Genomic DNA, 22,513 nt, shown 5'->3' on the forward strand with positions numbered 1-22,513 from the left:
TTTGCAACACAACATTTAAGGTTGCTGATATCATTACCACACTGAATTGCTGTCTTAAACAACTTGAATAAAATTTCATGAGTGTATATGACATTTTCTATGACTTGAAAAAACTCATGTAGTGGAAAGTCACAGTGTTTTTGACATAAATTTGTTTCAAAATTATACCCTTACTCATTCTTCTTTACTTTAAAGTAATATTAACATATTTATGTGTTGTGACTGACAGGAATGTTCATGTTAGTTGCAAACAGTAAATTAACTGTTTGTTGATGTTTTATCATCCTGACCGTTCTGTAGCTGCTGGTTACAAAGCCCCCCCCCCCCCCCCCAAGCATATATCTGCCTTAGTTGATTAACACTTGCAACCCATAGTACAAAGACTTCCCTCCTACATCAAAGACACCAACCATATCCTAGATCATCTGAAATCCGCACCCATCCCACTCTCACCACACCCCTTGCTTGCCAAAATTGATGCCACCTCCCTCTATAACCAACATCCCCCACACTGTCTGCTGCTGAACGTTTTCTCAGTTAGTGCCCACCTGATTCAAAACCTATGACATCCTTCCTATGCATCTTACTCAGCTTCTTACTTACCAACTACAACTTCACCTTTGAGGGGCACACATACAAACAGATCAGGGTTATGGCCATGGGAACCAGGATGACTCTTTCCTATGCCAACCTTTTCGTGGGTCACTTTGAGGGGGCTTTCCTAGGATCCACAAGTCTTCACCCCTGGATTGGTTTAGATACATTGATGACATCTTTACCATATGGAATCATGGTGAAGCTGACCTGCTAAAATTCCTAGAATCTCTGAATACCTTCTTCCAATTAAACCTCACATGGTCCTATTCTGAGTTCCATGCTACTTTCCTTGATGTTGATCTCGCCCTCACTGAAGAAACCTACCAACCAACAAAAGCACTTACATTTTGACAGTTGCCATCCTTCCCATGTCAAACGTTCCCTCCCATACAGCCTTGGCATCAAAGGCAAATGTATTTGTTCGGATGCAGACTCTTTACAGCAATACACCACCATTCTTACCTCAGCCTTCACTGCATGTAATTATCCCATAGCCTAGTTAAAAAGCAGATTTCCCGAACCATCACATCCAATCCTGGTACTGCTGATCATTCCAAAAAACAACTTCGGAGCACACTATTGGTATTTCAGTATTATCATGTTCTGGAATGTGTTAATCAGCTACTCTGACAGGGGCATGACTTCCTAAAATTATGCCCTGAAATGAGATTCATTCTGTCTGAAATTTTCCCACCACACCCAGAAATATTCTTGTCAAACCCTATGCTCCTTCTGCACCTATCTCCCTACCCTATGGCTCCTACCCCTGTGACCATCCCTGCTGCAAGACTTGCCCTAAGCACACTCCTACCACCACCTATAACAGTACTGTAACTCGCAAAACATACTATCAGAGGGAGAGCCACCTGTGAAACAACACATGTCATATACCAGCTGTTATGTAAACACTGTTTGGCCGTCTATATCAGCATTTCCCGAAATGTACCCATTTTCCTAGATCTCTCCAATCCTTTTCCTTCACCCCTCTTCCTTCCACTTCAACCCTTCTGCAAGAAGAAGGAGCCTCTGGTTCCGTAAGCTTGCCAATTACAACTGTCTTTTATGTGTGTGTTCTGCTGCCCTTGGTGAGTAGATTTACTATCTATTCAGTTAAATAAATTAATAAATGTTAATGTTTATTAACTGATTGGGAAGGGTTCAATTATTGTCTGTTCTCTTATACCACTGCTTCATAAACTCCAGATCATTCTGATACTCTGGGTGCAATTTATGTTGGTGTTGCAATGCTTTCAGCTGACATCTCACATCCATTGTGTTGGCTAATTGTACAGATTCCCTCTTCCAGTCAATGAAATTCATCTAAGGAACAATTGTGCTCTTCAACAGTGCCTGACAACTATTACTAATGCTGTATGGTTCTCGAAAACAGTCAGTCTTACACCAGTTATTATTCTATGCTAAATATTTGTACTCAGCATGTAGTATGTATTCTGTTCACAACATGTCACTTAGAATCATTGCCTGTATCTCCCACTATCAATCTCACATGCAAATATGCTGATTCCAAATCATGATTGATAGGTGTTCACATGTTATTTTAATCCAGAGTAGTAAACTTGGTCCCTATTTGTGATGTAGTCACTTTATGATTGTCAATGACTACTTGGTCCCAGCTTGTGATGTATTTACTTGGTGATCAACAATGATTGCTCATTTGGTGTAGCACGCATGATCCTGTGTGATGTTCCTGTACAGAAGGATTGTGAATCAGCTCTTGTTTTCTTTTTTTCATATAACTACAGTCAGGACCACAAAATGAACTAGCTGAAATTATTGAATGAATTTCTCCCGTCAACACAATGCTGGCATGTCTGTTGTGTATACTACTTCATTACAATTCTCTGAATACACATTTTTCTCATGCCCAGTGTATGATTCTTACTGCATCTACAGCTAGGCGGTCCAAATAGTTCACTTTACTGCCATTATTTATGCCCCATACAAATGTACTATTTCCATGTCATATCCTTAGAGATGTTAATTTTTTATATTTTCTGATAGTGTGTAACAGCACAAAAATAAATGAACAAGTTCCATACAAGTGAATGCAGTAATTAATCCGGGGAATTTCTGTGGTTTCTGACAACAGTGCACTGTGCCTGGACATTTTGCTCCTATGCCACAAGACAACTCTTTCTTTGGCTGTATCTTTCCTATTATCAAAAGGGCAAGGGAGCTTCCCATCAAAAATTTGTTTTAGCTTAAGAGGTGTGTATAGATAGATGACAGATGTTAGTAAACAATAGTCCTGTTTCGGGTACAATATCAGAAGAAATTGTCAACGTTTTTCAAAGAGTTATTATTTGGTTCTCTGCAAAAGTATGACCCTTGTTTCTATAAAAGAAAAAAAACCACAGTATCATCAGTTCTATCAGACAAATAAATAACACCAGTGATGTATGAAGCACATGAACAGGAGTCAGTGAATAGGACAGACTATTCAAAATTTTTGAGTATACATTATTGTTTGGGTATACATTATTATTGGAGTTCTCAATCTGAAGACTGGTTTGACGCAGCGATCCGTGCTAGTCTTCCTTGTATAATCCTCTTCCCCTTTGCATAGCTGCTGCAACCTACATCCATTTGAATCTATTTACTGTACTAAAACTTGGTCTTCTTCTACAATATTTACCCCCATACATCCCTCCATTATTAAATCTATAATTCCTTGATGTCTTAGGGTGTGTCTTATCAACCAATCACTTCTTTTAGCCAGATAGCGCCATAAATTTTTTTTCTGGCCAGTTCAACTCAGTACCTCCTCATTAATTACCCAACCTACCCACATAATTTTTGCTGTTATTCTGTAGCCCCCCACTGCTAGTCAAAGGTTCTGTGTTGATGCTCTACATTGTCTTTACCTACCTGGAGATGTGCATTTTCAGTGTTCCAGAGATCAACTTTGTGTGGCACAGGATATCATCTGCAGGTTTTTGCCCCTTGACGAGAAGGTCCAGGTTGTGTCTGAGTTCCCACATCCCACTAAGTGCAAGGAACTGTGCATGTTTCTTGGAACTGTGAATTTTTCCAGGCACCACATAAAGGATGCCAGGAGTGTGCAAATAGTGCTCAAGGCTGCACTCTAGAGTGATCAAACAAAAGGCAACAGGTCCATTCCCTGGATGGCACAAATGTCTAAATTTTGAACTAACAAAGCATGACCTCTCACAAGCTGCCCCTCCTAGCATAACCTCATCTGACTACTCCATTCACAATTGTAATTGATGTCAGCCAGTCTGCCATAGGCACAGTCCAGCAGCAACACACTGAAGGCAGTTGCAGCCCCTGAAATCTCACAGAGCCACAGCAGTGTTAAGCCATGTATGATCACTAGTTCCTTACTGTGTATTTCAGAACCTTGAAGCTGGGGTGCCATTTCACAGTTTTTAATGACTACTGCCTCTTGACAAAAGGTTTCTGTTGCGAAGAGGGCATGCAGATATCGCACAGTTCACCACTGTTGTCCAGCATGTTGCTGGAATAGACAACATAATCATCAACTGCTGATTGTGTGCCTTTACTGCTCCACTCAACTATTTGGACCTCACCACTGCTACCTCTATTGCCGATGCTGATCTCCTACAGCTGCAAAACGATGTAAATATTGGTCTCAGCTTGCAACCGTGTGTAATGCCAGGCACCCACAAAACCATGTAGTGCAATGTTCATGCCAGTACTGACCGGCCAGGCTCCCCCTTGGAACGTGTCCGTCCAAACCATCCCCCAGAGTTCCACAAGGCAGCTTTCAAGCACTTGCACAACCCTGGATCTGTGAGTCTGCTGTGCTCCTGTGGGAGTATTTCATTTGGCCCAATATCCAGCATGATTGCACCAACTGGGCCCACACCTGCATCCCATGCCTGTGCTCTAAAGTAGGCAGGCACATGCATACCACTGCCCCCTCCCCCCACCCCCCAGTGGACCATCACTTCTGATATCATGAATATCGTAGTCTCCTGCCATCATCCAATAGCCACTGGTATCTCCTTACTATAATCGATAGGTTCACCCAGTGGTCTGAAACAGTACCTCTGCCCAACATAACTTGCTACCAACCTGCTGCTAATGGCATGGTGGAGCAATTATACAGATCTCTAAAAGCTGCTCTCACATGCCACTCTGCAACTTGGACTGCTGCACTGCCTCTAGTTCTCTTAAGTTTGTGGGTAGCCCACAAAGCAGATTTGGGAACATCTGCTGCCAAGCTTGTGTATGGACAGCCACTTGCCCTCCCAGGCAACCTCACTGAGCAACACACCCTGCCACCCGGGACAGGCATGTCACCCTTTGTGCAGAAGCTTCACAACTCAGTGGCGCACCTGCACCCAGCACCTCCCAGGCAATACGCTGAACACCAGTCCTTCATGCAGTGGGATCTCAGTGTAGGTGCACAGGTGATGCTGTGGATGAGGCCTATCAGTTGTCGCTCTGCCCACAGTACTCAGAGGCCTGAATCTCATCCTCTCACATGGCACAAAGATGCTCTCCTTGCAGCTCCACAGCATTGTGACCAACGTCTCAATCACCTGAAGCTGGCATAAACACGCAACCTCTCGAGCCCATGTGTGCCGCTGGCCATTGTGATTTAGGTGGCATCAAGCAACTGTGATGATGCCTCACCCAACACTGCCAAGCTAAGTGGCAGCCCATGGGACTCCAGGAAGGAGGCTGCCTTGCTGTTTGCCTTGCTGACCAACTCGACAGTGCTGCCAATTACTCAGCCACCTTGTCCCCACTGCTGAACCTTCCCTCCCCGACTGTGGTACCTGAGTCGACATGCAAACACGCCACACCCCAGGCACTGATGGGCCATTCACTACCACTGCAGCACCAGCGCATGCCCTCCTAGTGGTGGGTGAACCGGCCTACCAGCATGGGGCACCCGCAGTGCATGCCCATGGCACCACTACAGTATGGTGTACAGTATACCACCCATGCAGGGCACACACAGTGCCATTCTCCATTTGCCACCTGGCAACATACCAGAACACTACTGCCACTATTGTCACCCGTGCCCCAACTGTGCACCATACTTCAATGTGGAAGTGGACCAAAGTGCAGTGCCACCCCTCACCCCCGCTGGTGATTTGGCCATGGGACAACGCAAAGCCAACCATATATGCTGTTAACATGCCTGCCACTGCAGCATATGCTGCCCTGCTGTCTCTACACTGCAGCCAGATATGGGGAACATGACACATAATCACTGCCTCCACCTTCACTACCACAGCTGATGCCCCCCTCACCAGCTCCACACTGCCATCTGGTGCAGGGGCTGCAACCACCACCACTGCCGTTGGCAGTGCACCCCTCCCTCCAAACTGTCTCCTTCTCACAGTGGGAAACTGTGTAGCAACATGTTACAATGCATGTGCGCTTGACATCTGCCTGCTTCAGCAGGCAACAACCGTGGATGATGTGGATCAGCTGTGTCCAAAGTGGACTGAAGTAGTGGAATCTCTGTACACCATGCAGTGCCCTGTGGCAGCCCTGTGGTTTTTCCAGAGAAAAGCATGCAATGGAAAGAGCTGACTGGCACTTCCTGCACCAATGGTGAATGATTGAAAACCTCACCTGAGTGAGATAGTGCTTCGTTGTGACTGTCTTTTGTGCTGTGTGGACTTGAAGACAGGACTTGGGAGGTGCAGTGACAGTATTCTGGTCCTGTACTTTTGCAGAGAAGATGATGCTGGTGAGTCTGTATTGCAAGCTTTGGCCAGAAAATGATTGCGGACATATGCAAAACCTTGCTGAGTGCTGGTGGTAGAGTGTTAGAATTTTGCTCACACGGACCAATTTGAGATTGATGTTTTTCACTCTATCCCCAGCAGTTTCATGGTATTGGTAGGCTACTTCCCCATCATGAAATTCCCAGTAATGACTATATTATACTGATTAGTATACCACATGTCATCTGATTGCTGTATTCTACCACATGTGTGCCCACAAGTTTTCTTTTCTTGTATTTGCTAGGTATGGAATAGGTGTGTAAAATTTTTGACTTTTATAATTCACTGCTTACCACTCTCTGAAACCTACAGTTCTGTGAGGCTTCTTATTTAATTTAATCCTGTTCCAATAAAGGAACCAAAAAAATCAAGATTAACTTCCATATCCTGTTCACCTTTTTCCCTGTTAATATTAATACCTGTACGTACTAGTGTACCACAGGGTTATGTATGCAAGGTCAGTGAAGAAAGAATTCCCTACACGTCTATTGTCTTCTTGTTTGAACTGTGTATTGTTCTTGTTTCACTTCCATACAAGGCTATTCTGCAGATAAATATATTCAGAAAATACAGGGTGTACATAAAGTCCAGGAACACTTTCAATTATTTATTGCACAAGAACTAAACATTGTACAGATGTCATACATATTGCATTTTGAAGAGCAGCTCTGAAAGTTTTTTTTTAACGAACATTCAATATGCAAACCATGAGTGACCCAGCAGACGTCAATATGGTAATTGAATTAGTGCCATACCCATCCCAGCATGGCATTGTCGACTGTGGCAGTCACTTCCCATATTCTCTCCTGGAGCTCTGCTACATCACGTGGTAGAGGCGGTACATACACCAGATCTTTAATGTGTCCCCACAGAAAAAGTGACATGGTGTGAGATCTGGTGATCGGGGAGGCCATTTCATGAAACAGCTGTCACTTTCTGTAGCACAGCTGATCCATTGCACCTAAGCTCGCCATGTTTGCGACTAGCGCTGACTATCGGCAGATTACCAAACTACACTGTGGTGGTATACATGAAGAAAACTTTCAGGGTTTATCTTCAAAATGACACATGTATGATATCTGTACAATGTTTGGTTCTTGTGCAATAAATAATTGAAAGTGTTCCCAGAATCTAGGTACACCCTGTACTTCCTAAAATTTACATTTATATCTTTTTTTCGGAAATGCTTTTCTCGCTATTAACAGTGTACATCTTATATCCTCTCAAACTAAGCCTTTGTAAATTATATTGCTCTCCAAATAACAACAATCATCTTCTATTTTATGTTGAAAATTCTAAACTAATTATCTCAGCACTGTCTGATTGAATATGGCTGCATTCAATTACCTTTTTTATATTTGCCAATGTTCATTTTATAACCTACTTGCAAGACACTGTTCTTCCAGTCAGTTGATATTTCTATTCCAGTCTCACCCCCTTCTATCTTACTGCCTCCCTTTCATGCCCAACTGTCATGTAACTGCAGTCTGGTTGCCATTCAAGTTGCTATAGCCTTTTACTCCATGCATTTTATCTTCTTGCCATCAAAATTTCCAACTGTGTATTATAGTTAACATTGTCCAAAGCTACACTATATCAAACAAAGCTATAAATGTAAGTCTGTCCTTTTTTAACCTATCTAGTAAGATAATTTGTAGGTTTGGCATTGCCTTTTGTGGTTCTACATTTTTCCAGAAACCACACCTGCCCTCTCTGGTGTTGACTTCCATCAGTTTTCCATCCTTCTGTAAAGAACTTGTATTGGCATTTCACAACCAAGTTATATTAAACTGATGTTTTGGTAATATTCACATCAGTCAGTATCTGGCTGCTTTGGCACTGAAATTATTACATTTCATTTTTCACAGCAGGTGGAATAATTTTGAAACTGTCTGTTCTCCTAAGGATTCTGAGGGAATGTCATCTGTTGCAGAGACCTTGTTTTAACTTTGGTCTTTCTGTGCTGTGTCAGATTCTTCTCATGAGTATCTCAACCCCCACCTGTTCTTCCCCATTCCATAACATCGCCTTAGAGTTCATTTCATTTCAAAATCCCTTCTACATAATTCTTCTGCCTTTCAGCCTTACCTTCCTTGCTTTGTACTGGCTTGTCATGTGAGTTCTTAATATTCATGCAGGGGTGTATCTGTTCTCCAAAGGACTTGTGGAACTCCAGTGCATAGTGATAGGAAATGATAGACAACACAGTGGTACAGAATACACAATACACTTTATTTTATAGAAACATGATACATACAAGAATATATGACAAAACACTCTCTGACCATCAACGCAAACATACCCACAGAGTGCTCACCGCTCGCCCCCCCCCCCCCCCTTTTACTGCTAGTGCAGACCACAGTGTGGAGATCATGACTGGTGTGTGTGGGTGAGGTACCTCTGGTACATGTGCATTGGGTGGGTCCATGAGCTTACTGTCCAGAGAGGGTAGGCATATAGTGAAGATGGTCAGGCAGCCATTAACAGTGAAATGCAAATGCAAAGTTGCAAGATTGACATTATCAGGTAAGGTGAGAACTTCCCAGAAATGGTGTACCAGGGACTCAGGTGAGATGGTGCAGTCATCATGGCCCCCTGTGACTACCAGCTCCTTGTCTGTAACCATGAGACTGAGATGCACTGGTTGAGAGTTTACCAGCGTGGGCCACTTGGAAGTCTGTCCTGAGCAGCAGAAATGAAGTTGGACATCAGCTATAGGATGGAGCCAGATTGTCCAAGCAAGATGGTAGTCTGCATAGGCATGGCATGTTCAGTGAGCTGGGGAAGCTGAGATGCAGGGTGGCAGGCAGTGCTGCAAGCAGGTGCTAGCTCAGCCTGGCAGGTGGCAGTGTCAGATTGCAGCCGCAGACTGGAGCTGGACCGCCCGGGTGAGGCTGGTGCATTTACATGCATGGCGTGGTCAACGAGCTGTATAGGATCAGTTGCAGTGCGACAGGCACACAATGGGTGCAGGCGCTGGTTGGGCATGGACAGCAGCATACTGTGCAGGCGATGGCACAGTGTGGGTGAGGCCATTCTGCATAGGCGCAGCATGGGGCAGGAAGCAGCATACTGTGCAGGCACATATGCAGCATGGCAGGGATTGTCTGACATGAGTGCAGGCTTGGGGGAGGTGAACAGCAGGACTATAAGTGCAGCGCCAATGACACAAGGTGCAAAGGAGCAGGCACAGAATAAGCAGCAAGTGATTTACTGACCTTGGTAAATGGTGAGATAGGGGTGGCTGCATCAAGTGATGTGAGGTGTCAAGTAACAGGTGCAGGTCCGTAAGTGTAGGTGATAGGTGAGGAATGGAGGTGCTCAAGGGGCGATCAAGCCTCTGCAATTTCTGCCTGCACTGTTTGGATGTGGCTGTGCAAGGACACATTGTACTGTCAGACGCAAATAAGTGTCTTTTGTGTGTCCTTATTCTGTTGACAGACGTGTAGTAAGTGGTCAGTGCAGTCCACACACTGTTTATGTACCACTGCATGGGCTTGTCCGAGGGTGAAGGATTGTTGGCATCATCGCATTGGGGCAGTGAGGTGGCCGAAGTGCGTGTACTGTCAGCAGTGTGATCAGGAGGCATGTAGAAGAGTTTGTTTGCATGCAGTAAGGGCATAAGGCAAAAGGCCCATAGGAAATCAGCACTCAGGACCATCTCTGTAACACTGGCAATGGTGAACGACCATGTGAAGTGTGTATCATAGCCAGGGTCTTGAGTATGTGTCTGGAATCCCTTAACAGCAACAGGAGAGCCATTAGCAGCTGTCAAGTGAATGTGCATGTCTGCAGACATAGGCAAGACAGGTGCGTGAGGGGCAAATATCTATTAGGTACATTATGTATGTAGATTGTGGACAGTTGGGAATGTAGGTCTGACAGGAAGCATGCAAGGGATAAGTCCCTGCAGTCGCACTATTCAACTGTGTCCTCGGTGGCTCAAATGGATAGAGTGTCTGCCATGTAAGCAGGAGATCCCGGGTTCGAGTCCCAATCGGGGCACACATTTTCAGCTGTCTCCATCGAGGTATATCAACAACACCTGTCAGCAGCTGAGGGCTTCAACTAATTATCATTTATTCTAGAGAAGCTGCACGGACATCAATGGTATCTGTTCTTTTGAGAATAGTTACTATCTTCATGTATATATAGTTAAAAGGCTACCCAGCCATTGACCTTCGTCTGTGCGAATGCTCACAGGTTGCCAAACTCTTACGGGATTCATCACCTTAGTGTGTGCGAGTAATGAGTGGATGGGCAAATATCTATTAGGCACATTATGTATGTAGATTGTGGGCAGCTGGGAATGTGGGTCTCACAGGAAGCGTGCAAGGGATATGTCTCTGCAGTTGCACTATTCGTCTGTGTCCTCGGTGGCTCAGATGGGTAGAGTGTCTGCCATGTAAGCAGGAGATCCTGGGTCCGAGCCCCAGTCGGGGCACACATTTTCAGCAGTCCCCATCAAGGTACATCAACAACACCTGTCGGCAGCTGAGGGTTTTGACTAATTATCATATAATCATTTGTGATGTAAACCACTGCTTCTCAGTATATTTATTCCTTCATGAAATTTGTTGCAAGTAAGATATCTCTATTTCCAACAAATAGATCAATACATAGTCTAAAATGACTTACCTTGGTCCAAAAAGTGATCCAGTATTCAGGAACACATATTTTCAACAAATTGACAGCAACCATTAACAACTTGGCTTCGGATAAAGCATGGTTTAAACAGAGTTTGTAAGACTTTTTGATAGGCAACTCCTTCTACTCTATAGAAGAATATCTTAACAGGGACTGTTTGGCCAGATTCAGTAAAAATGTCTGTTACATTTCAGTTTTAGCAGCACTTAGTCACTACAGTTAAGATTATGTATTTTGTGCATGAAAAATTTGTTAAAAGTGCATAACAATGTTTCATTCTGACAGTTTATGAATCCTGTAAGTATTAGCAGTTCCATTTTACTGTAATGTATCCACTTATTTTGACAATCTTCTGACAAATGGTCAGGGTTGTAAGTATTATATTCAGATATTTTAGGTTTTTTATGTTATAGTTTCTGACATGTTCCACACCCATGAGAATGATCTCATTTTTTGGGTCTGTGGAACAAAAGCTGAATCTAATCTAATCTAAACCAAACAAACTCCAAAACTTAGAGTAACACACAGTCCTACATCCATTGCTGCGCTAACATTGCTTGCAAACTATTCAAAAACATTAATCCCACATTAGTGTGCACAACTTACTCCAACATGCCCTGTGAAAACACAATCCATTTCAAACACTCCACCCCTTATGATCTCATACAACACAACGCAATTACATCATGAGTCAAAGGTTGAACTGGACCCTCTGGTCCACACACTTTAAATATTTAACAGTAGGCTTCTTTCCAAAGATTATCTCATAAGGTGTTTTCCTAAAGTTCTGTTTTTAAAGGTATGCAGCTGCACAAACTACTTCAAGCCAAAATCTCCTATCTATCCTTGCTTCAGATAACAGGCATCTTCAGATATGCATTAAGTGATCTGTTGCATCTTTCAGCTGTACCATTTAATTCATGTACACAGGGATGAGATGCATTTAAAATGATTCCTTTCTATCTTATAAACTGATAATCATCTGAATTTAAATATTCCTTCCCATTGTCACATTTCAATTTCTTAATAGTTCTACCAGTTAAATTTTCAATTTCATTAACAATCGTAAACTTGATTTTTAGATTTGACAGTGTAGACTCTAGCTTCTTTACTGCTTGGGTCCATTCACATTAATGTGACCGCGTCCTATGTTCAATACCAACATGCAATAGCCACTCACAGATGGCAGGTGGCAGTGCTAGCAATGGAGAATATATAAAGTGGGTCAGTGGGACATGGAAAACAGTGCAATCATAGTCATTATGTGGAAACAGAGTGATTTATCTGATGTCCAAAATGTCATGATCATTTTCTTTTGAGCCAAGGGTGGCAGCATTTTCAAAATGTATAAGTCTGTAAACTTTTCATGTGCCGCTATGATTAAAGAATACTGTGTATAGCAAATTGGCACTATCCAAAACCAGTGAGGCAGCTGTGGTGCACCATGGGACATAGATGACAGGGCTGAATGATGGCTGTGGAGATGAGTATGAGCAAATAGACAAATAACTGTTAAGGAAACGACCACCCAGATTAACCCAGGGGCCACCTACATTGTCTTCTCAATGACTGTTCAGTGCACATTTCTGTGTATGGACCTCCACAGCAGGCACTTGGTTGATGCACCCAAGCTGAATGCTGTTCACTGGTGACAAAGGCTGGAACTCGTATGCCAGTACTGCAGTTGGATGTATGCTGAGTGGTGTTGAGTGACCTTCTCAAGTGACTCACATTTTGTGCACAAAATGTCTGAAAGCAAACACCCGGCAACAGTTGTCAGAAGGGCTCAGGCTGGAGGAGGCAGTGTTATGTCCCAGGGGATATTTTTTGGCATTCCCTGAGTGATCTCATCACAATGAATCAACAAAAGTACACATCTATCCTTGGGGACCATGTCCACCCCTACTTATGGCTTGTTTTTCTTGACATGTTGGCATCTACCAGCAGGACAGTGCAACATGTCACACAGCTTGCAGTGTACATGCATGTTTCAAAGAGCACCAGGATGTGGCTAGCATTCTACCCTGGCCGCTAAACCGCCCTGGCCTAAACCCAATCAAGAATCTGTGGGACCACCTCAATCGGACTGTTTACACCATGGCACTGGAGTCAGCATGGCTCCACATCCCTGTCGGTAACTTCCAGAACCTCATTGACTCTCTTCCTAGATGTCTCACACTGGTTGGTGCTCCAAGAGGTGTTTATTCAAGCTTTTGACAGGTGGTCACATACGTGGGTATTAGGGGAAACGAACTGGCAGATGTGGCTGCCAAAGACACATGTTCCCTCCCTCAAGTTTTTGAATGTGCCGTCCCCCTCCATGCTGTTACCTCCCTTTTGCGTTTTCGTGTTATGCGTCAATGGGAAGAGGAGTGACTGACAGTCGGTGAAAATAAGCTGCATCTGGTCAAGGCCACCACGCGGCCATGGCGTACGTCCTACCAGTCATGCAGGCAGGATGAGGTTGTCCTCACTTGCCTCCGCATCGGGCACATTAACGCATGGTTTTTTACTCCGGCGGGAGGAGGATTTGCCCTCTATTTTGCAAGATGATGCAATGATTATAGTTAAGGTCTTACGGTTTTGTGTCCTGTCCAATTCGTTGCCTCGGATTTTAGGGAGAGGATTTTAATGTGCTGCTGGGTGACTGGCTCACCCAGGTTTTAGGTAAGAGGTCCGCCAGTCACAATTACCTACTTGTTTCACTTCGATTTCTGTTCTCTTTTCCTTGTGTTTCCTTTCCTTTTTTAGTGCGTTTCTTCTCTTCTCCTCTTGTTTTGCCTCTGTATGTGAGGATTTGGAACTGCATCAGGTCTGTGTCTTTTAGCCGTTCTCCTTGTTCGCTGTCCGTCTTCGTCGCTTCACCGCATGTGTTCCTGTTTCTATGCATTTGGGCGCTGATGACCACGCTGTTTAGTGCCCAAAAACCTCAAACCACACACACACACACACACACACACACACACACACACACTAGTATGACTGGACAATGTATAATCAGCAATAAAAATATTTCCTCATGCTAAATGTGAGTTGAGTGAGGCCCATTCAGATCATTTTGAATAATCTCTAAGGTTTCTTTTTCTAAGCTTCTATTGCTTTCAAAATGTAAATTGCACATTTTATTTTCAAACAAACTTTACACTTCATAAACTCTGACTTTAAATTTGTTGACAATCCATCTGGTAACTGATGTTTACATAATGTATCCATATCGTTAAAATTTACATGTCCCAGAGTACAATGCCATTTCTCCTTTACTGATATACTATCCTTATTACTCATATTATTTACATTAATAACTTTCTTATAAATTGTACTTGTCATTTTGTACAGCCTATTTCCTTAGAAAGTGATCACAAGTAAGTTATTGTCTTTATCAAAAACTTTTGAGGAATTGTCTGCAGGCACAATTTTATTTATTTTTTTGTCACTTTAGTATTGGTAATCAAAATTCTACCCATGTCTTTATGTAAAATACATTTTTTTATTTGAATTGGAATCATGTCATCATAAAGTGGAAAATAATTAATCATATTTCCAACTTTTGCAGCTTGTCAAACTTCAACCACAGTTTTTACATGCATTTGGTCTTGTAAATATATGCACTCAGAAAAATAACTATCATTATTGACAACATGATCTATACAACCACTGAGTAATAACCAGTTAATCTGTACATTGTTATCTGACTCAACATTATTACATGCTATCGTAGGTTGTACCTCCATTACAAAGCTGATCGTGGCATATTAGTTCTGTTGATATCTTCTGCATCCTGGATGATGACCGCCTCTTCAATCTACTCACCTTTAACATGTGACCAGTTGTTACTGCTGCTATCCTGTCCATTTTGACTATGTTGTCAACTGTCATGACTGCCTCCTCGAGGATGTCCATGAATCTCTGCTTGTTCCTGACTGGTAACAGTCCTTCTGGAAATGTCCTTGTTTGTCAAATACATAATCCAACTGCTCCTGGTAGCTCATAGTGGTTTGGTTCACAGTGTAAAATGCATTTGATTATGCACCTTCACTTTCATCCTTGTTTTTTAAATCCATCATTTTATTTTACTTTTAATGTATTCAACTGCCTGAGATTTTTCTTTCAAAATTTCAATTAAGTCCTTGCTATAGTTCAAAGATTCCAGCAAGGATCTCAGTGTATAGTTTTCTATCACTTAAGTGCCTGCTAATTTAGTTTCTTCACTGAAACTTCCTGGCAGATTAAAACTGAATGCTGGACCGACACTCAAATTCAGGACCTTTGCCCTTTGTGGGCAAGTGTTCTGTCAAACCAGCCAGTCAAGCATGACTCACAAGGTATCTTCACAGCTTTACTTCCACGAGTTCCTCATCTCCTACCATCAAAATTCACGGAAGTTCTCAAGAGTTTGCAGGAGAAATTCTGTGAAATTTGGAAGGTAGGAGACAAGGTACTGGTAGAAGTCACTATAGTCTCTAAACTTCAGTTTATTCAACTTGTTTCTGCAAATAAATTGCAGTGCTGTCAGTTCCCTGGAGTATAATTCATCAAACTTTTTCATTATCTCAAAAGCAGTTTCCTTATCACTCACAAATTCTGGTTGCTTGTTTGAAATTGATGCATATATGTAGCTCAGTGCAGTTAAATTTCTTTTTCCCAAGTACCATATTGCTCAAACTCATATTTGCTCTTGAAGTGACTGTGGAGGATTTCTTTGTTTTCAGATACATTTCCATTCACTGCTTCCAGTTCCCAAAGTCTTCTCCAGAAAACACTGGTATCTCAATATCAACCATGTCCTATTCATTAAGCACTTTTTGAATAACAGTATTCTTTTTAGTTCATAATGGATCACTACTTTACCAAATAACAATCTTCCTTTTACTTGGCAGCTGTGAACTGCCTCCAAGTTAAGAATATTTATTAACAGAAAGCTTAAGACATTTTACCTCTCTGTTTACACATTGAGCACAATCACAGTACAGAACTGATTGACTACAATATGTATATATACACTCACTGTTGAGAGCCCTCTCAACACTATCAATACTATCACTGTAAATGTGCCACATTTCAAAAATTATATCAAGGTACTCAAAACAGTTTCTTCATGATTAACAAGGGCTAAGTCCTGTAGTGGTCCTGACAGCTTTCTTTTGCTATTTAAATACTGGTTGTAAGCCTGCATAATTACCCTGTAGTAATATTCCATAGTTCAAGTGGGAGTGGAAGTAAGTGAAATAAGCATATAGTAGGAGGTATTTACCAGCACAGCTGCTCAGCTTGTGGAGCAGGTAGATTCCATACGCTAGTATGCAATATAATCTTTTGTATGGTTATTTGTGCTGAGCTTTTGGTCCATTTAAAATGCTAATAGTTTTTGTTCAGTCCAAATGCTTCTAGTCATGACAGTGAACCAGTCATTGTCTACAGTTTCCTTGTCCTTTTTCTGTATTACGTTTTTCTGTAACAGGACTGAAGTACCTACCCAAGATACTTCCCACCCCTCCTGAAGTCGTGTTCCATTGACCACCCAACCTCCACATACCCTAGTCCATCCCTATTCCACTCCCAATCCCAACAGATTGCCACAAAGAGCATATCCCTGTGGAAGACCCAGGTGTAAAACCTGGCAAGTTTACCCATCCCACAATTCCTACTCCAGTCCTGTCACATGTTTATCCTATGCCATCAGGGGTCTGGCCGGCTGTGAAAGCAGCCATGTCATTTACCAGCTTTGCTGCAATCATTGCACAGCTTTTTATATTGGTGTGACTACTAACCAGCTGTCCTCCACGATGAGCGGCCACCACCAAACTGTGGCCAAGAGCAACATAGACCACTGCATGGCACAACACACAGCTGAACATAACACACTTGATTTCAATGGCTGCTTCACTACTCAAGCCATCTGTATCCTTTCCTCCACCACCAGTTTTTCTGAACTTTACAGATGGGAGTTATCTGTACAACTCATTCTCCACTCCTGTAATTATCCCACCCTCAACCTACAGTAAGATACTGTCCACAGACTCTACACCCTACACCCAAAAGTTTCCACCCCCTCTGTCTTATCATCTCCTACCCATTCTCATCTCCCACCCTGTTTATTTGCAGCCCTCTGCCAATGCATTCATCTGTCTCTCCCCGCTCCTCTCTTTTCTTGCTCCTTTTTTCCCCACGTCCCTGCCCCTCAACCTCATGATGCTGTGCCTGTTGGCAGTGTACTCCCTGCACACTCCACCAGATGGTGCTTGTCTCTCTCCCCACCCATACACTACTCTTCCTTCCCCTTCCCTGCCCCTTCCATATTGCTGCTTGCATCTCACGTGACAGTTGCATTCCGGCTTGAGATGTTGGAGTTGGCAGTCATGTGAGTGTGAGGTGTTCTTGCTTGTACATGTGAATGTATGTGTCTTTCTTTTATTGGTGAAGATTGTGGCCAATTGTGTCTGCCTGAAACTTGACATGTCTTTCTTACATTACATAGCAATTGGTCTTTTCCTATAGTGTTAAATGTTAGCCTTTGTCAGGCCTAGGCATCTGAAGATGACAGTGGACATGTGTGTGCAAGTTAGAGCTTGTCGTTTGTGTGTGTGTGTGTGTGTGTGTGTGTGTGTGTGTGTGTGTTTTCTACATCTGAAGAAGAACCCTGTCTGGTAACTTAGTTTACTTTTAAATGTACTATTAAATGTTCCATCTGCCACTCAATCCCTCCTCTATGTGGTGAGTAGAAATCTATCCTGTTTCATGTTGCTATTAACCTTTGCTTTTGTATAAATAAAAGGCTTTTTTTCTGAAAAATCAACATACTACTGTTCATTTGACACCCCTCTTCATCTCCTTTAAGTCACCCTGTATTTCCACAATCCCATCGCAGTTTTTTATACCTATTGCTAAAATTTTAAGTGTTTATCAGCTCTTATACATCAGTCCTAAATATTACAGATGTTACACATGAAAAATACTTTGTGGCTCCCATTTCTTTAGCTGTCAACACTTTATGAGTGAGGAGAAACTTAACTTCTGAACTCACTGTGTAACTTATCATGAAGGTATGTGTCTTCTTTTCCAATCAATCTCAGAAAGTGGCAACAACAAAGTAAGTGATACCAATCCATTAACACTATCCAATGACTTTTATCATGGCAGTTAGATGCTAATAAAGTTGATGGCAAGTAACTACAGAATAGCAGCAAGTAAGGGGGCCTTTCCAATGTGAATGAACTATTACGAGCATAAGAAAAACAAAGAAAGTCATAAACATCTATTAATACATTTCCTAGTGCAGTAAATGCCAATCCAAAGGAAGTCTAATTGAAAAATGCAGTTGCTGCATTCAAGTAGTTGCAATGTAGGAATTTTTGCTTAAGAAGAATTCTTACTACAAGAATATGACATACAACATGGTTAAAATGAATTATTTTTGTGCGTGACACACAACTGATGTAAGAAGGCAACACTCAGTAAGACAAATATGCCTACTGAAAGTGAAAGAATTTGATCCATATTTGTTTTATAAAATGTGGAACGTTGTGTTTAACTGCAGACATATATCAACTTCTAATTGATTTCAAATTACCTCTTATGTTGATATTTTTTATCTGTCATTATTGTTGTTGCTGTTGTAAATAGTTATCCATCTTGTTGATGTTGGTGTTGGCTGCTATCTGTTGTGTACACCCAAAACGTCATCTTTTAGAAATGACAGCCATAAAACCTATGAATACAACGAGCTGGACATGATGCCTAATATTGAGTAGTTTAGAATAGGCAGATTTATTCACCATATTCAAACAAGTTAAGTAATAATACATCTCAATGAGATAGTAGAGCTATTCAGATTTATGATTAAATGAACTTATGACAACAGACAAATGTGAGTGCAACACCTACAAACAGCTTTTATTTTTTTATTTTTGCTACTCTGTTACAGAGCATCTGGCAGTGTATACTTCTGCTAGCTGGAGTCATCACACAGGGACAGGGAGCTAACATTCTGTCAGTGGTGACAGTTCCAAGTAGGAGTCACATGGTCTTTATATCACCATTGCTTCATGAACTAGCTCAAAGAGGGCATAATTTGACTGTGATTAGTCCATTCCCACAGTCTCCACCCGTGAAGAATGTAAGAGATATTAAATTAAACTACAGAATGGATAGCTTTTGTAAGTAAAGCAGTGTTGATATAAAAAATAAATTAAGTAGAATAATGCTCATATCTGATGTACAGCATTACCTATTAACTGCCTCATTTTATTATTTACAGATAAAGAGAGAAACTTGTCACTTTTTGAACTAGGTGAAACAAACCCACTTACTTTGGTTTTCTTAAGTGGCATACTTGTAACTGAAATGTGTAAGGCTGCTGTCAGTACACCAGAAGTACAAGAACTAATAACATCTAGTGACCAGAAGTTTGATCTCCTTATAGCTGGTGCTTACTCTGACTGTTTTCTTGGACTGGCACATAAGCATAATGCCAGTATTATATATCAAATTCCAAATACTCTCACGTTTATGTTGGGTGATCCAGTTGGCAACCCTGGTGCATATTCCTACATTCCTGACATATTGCTTAATATTCCTGTGAATATGAATTTTTTACAACGGATGTTAAACAGTGTGTGTGGACTCCTTGTTGAATTAGTGCGGTTCTTCAGTTATATTCCACGCCAACAAGAAATAATGATGACATATTCTAGAAATATTGACAATTTTCCATCTATTGATAAGTTGTGGAAAAGCACTTCACTGCTTCTCCTCAACAACCATGAAAGCATAGGCCTTCCCAGGCCTCTAACACCAAATACAATTCAGGTTGGAGGAATGCATATTAAACCTTCAAAAGATCTTCCAAAGGTGAGTATAAGATCAATATCCAGATAAACAGTCTTGCATATTGCATTTGATAGAATTAATTTTGCAATATTTGTATGTTAGGTGAAAATAAAAGTAGATATTTGGTAAACATATCATGCCAAAATCCAAAACATTATTTCATAGATTGTATGATATATTCACAGTTGTTGAAATTAGGAATAAATTTGATTCTGACTGCAGAAATGGTCTTCAGTTTCTTTTATTATGTCATGGGCAATTTCAGGGTTACAAATCCTTTCCAGAGATGTATCTGGAATATATACATCTAATCAATATGAGATATATATTTATTTTCCTCAGTAGCATCCTTGGAATTGCTATGTGTAAGACTGCTGTCAGTACATCAGAAGTACAAGAACTAATAACATCTAGTGACTGGAAGTTTGATCTCCTTATAGCTGACATTTACACTGATTGTTTTCTTGGACTGGCACATAAGCATAATGCCAGTGTTATATATCAGTTTCCAAATACTCTCACATTATAAAATGCCGTGTGGCTAGGGCCTCCCGTAGGGTAGGCCATTCGCCTGGTGCAAGTCCTTTGAGTTGACGCCACTTCGGCGACTTGCATGTCAAACTCACACATTTATATTGGGTGACCCAATTGGCAACCTAGGTGCTTATTCCTATGTTCCTGACATAATGCTCAATATTCCTGTGAATATGAATTTTGCTGTCATCACTATCCAACTGTAGTGTGCACTGTAAAACCTGTGTCAACAGCACCATTTGGGAAGTTACTCCTCACTGGTCAGCAAAGCTGTTTATGTCTATACATACCAGGTGGAGCTGAGGATTCGATTGGTAGCCCCAAATACAATCTTCACTACAAAAAGAAATTGAAAATCATGCTTGCAGTCAGAGAAAAATTTATCCCTAATCTCTAATTATTGTATGACTGTGTTCCCATACACCATCACAATGAAAAGCTTCAATATATCACAGTTGCATAATTTCAATTTAATCACCAATATTCCATTTTATTTCTTTTGTGATACTGCACACAGTAGAAGACACTGTACACGTTAAAGTAACTTTACTTTGCTAAATAGTGGAACATCAAAAAATTGACATATATTTACCAACAGTTACTCAGAACTGAACAGACAGATTCATTATAAAGCTGCATGACAAGTAGTAGTATATTGTAAACAGCCTTTGTTGATACAGCTGTAGGTAATTATTTTCTTTGAAAAATAGAAAAATATTCATATAAATGTAAACTCTGACTCATACTACATTCTTGAAAGTTCTTCTTCTTGAAAAATCTGCAGAACATGAAGAATTAATGGTTGTAAACTCAACAACACAAATAGTAAAAGTGGCTGAAATTTGAATTTCCCTCCATGTTACTCAGGAGCCAGTCACACCAACAGACTGTACAGTATTGCTCATAAAAGGAAAGGACACTTGTAGTTGTGAGTGTAACTGGGAGATTTATGCATTATTGACACTCAGTGCAAAGTGTGACCCTCTAGAAAAATGCAAGAAAATCTGTTCAGATAAGGAGCAAGCAAGCAAAGGGCACAGAGTGGTGCATGCAAATGAGAAAGCTAAAATGGTGAACTTTGGTGTGACAGTACAATGGCCATCTTTTAGGATGAACAAATGGGAATGACATGAGACCAGCTAGCCAGGCCATTCACTTTTAAACTGACACAATTTATTATTTATTTAGTTTTTATTCTGCCCACATCTCTTTAAGCAGCTATCTTTTTTATTTGGTGGTTTTATCATCTGTTCATTTTGTTGCCTTATTTTAATGTGTTGATTAATCCATTAGATTTGTTGTATTATGCTTCTCTGTTCACCTTTCATGTTCATAATACTTTCTCTCCATTTCCATATTTAAATATTGTCAGTTAAGTGCGAGTGTCTGGACTAGTTAGTCTCATGTCATTCAGTGCAGATCACTCCATGCACTACACTCGCTTGTGGTAGTTGCCTCCTCTGTACCCAGTAACGTGACATTCAGGGTTGCAGCACATGACTGACGTATATGTTCTGGCTCCTATCTTACACCAAGCCTCTTCATCTGGCTGTTTCTTTGTGTTATTATTAGCTGTCACCACAGTATTTTATTATTTCTTATTTCTTTATTCTTTATTTCTTATTTCTTTTAACGTTTCACCATATCTAGCCCAACAACTGCTAAGAACTGTGTATTGTATTGTATTAAATCAGGAATGTAGAAACGATGGATAGGCTTCATCCCACTGTAGCCCTCAGTGGTTCACAACCCCACAACAGGTCACAGCAGTCCACCCACACCACCACTGCCTCACAGCAAACCCAGGGTTATTGTGTGGTTTGGCCCCCAGTGGACCCCCCCCCCCCCCCCTCCCGGGAACATCTCATACCAGATGAGGGTAATCCCAGATGTTTGCATAGTAGAGTAAGTATGGTGTACACATATGTGGTAAGGGTGTTTGTGCAGCAATCGCTGACACAGTGTAACTGAGGCAGAATAAGAGGAACCAGCCCGCATTCGCCAAAGTAGATGGAAAACTGCATTAGAAACCATCCACAGGCTGGCCAGCACACCAGACCTTAACAGTAATCTGCTGGAAGGCTTCATGCCAGGGACCAGCATGCCTTCCCACTCAGGACGCAGTGCGTTAGACCACACAGCTAGCCGGGCGGCCT

At 41.6% G+C, this 22,513-nt stretch overlaps 2 protein-coding genes across 5 annotated transcripts in view; both read left to right on the forward strand.

The window, feature by feature from the left end:
* LOC126416328 (UDP-glucosyltransferase 2-like) overlaps positions 1-22,513 on the forward strand; it is a 348,774-nt gene that overhangs the window by 288,543 nt on the left and 37,718 nt on the right. For 2 of the 4 annotated variants that reach the window (XM_050084005.1, XM_050083997.1), the window contains exons 2-3: positions 18,919-19,150; positions 19,252-19,844. The exons of the other annotated variants lie outside the window; for them this stretch is intronic. In XM_050084005.1, the coding sequence (XP_049939962.1) occupies positions 18,919-19,150; positions 19,252-19,844 (825 nt within the window). The remainder of the gene's footprint in view (positions 1-18,918; positions 19,151-19,251; positions 19,845-22,513) is intronic. 4 annotated transcript variants of the gene reach the window in all.
* The window catches only part of LOC126416372 (UDP-glucuronosyltransferase 2C1-like), a 279,400-nt gene that overhangs the window by 219,096 nt on the left and 37,791 nt on the right, over positions 1-22,513 (forward strand). The gene's annotated exons all lie outside the window — the stretch shown is intronic.

This window comes from Schistocerca serialis, chromosome 1 (assembly GCF_023864345.2).
Source record: "Schistocerca serialis cubense isolate TAMUIC-IGC-003099 chromosome 1, iqSchSeri2.2, whole genome shotgun sequence".
NCBI lineage: Eukaryota > Metazoa > Arthropoda > Insecta > Orthoptera > Acrididae > Schistocerca > Schistocerca serialis.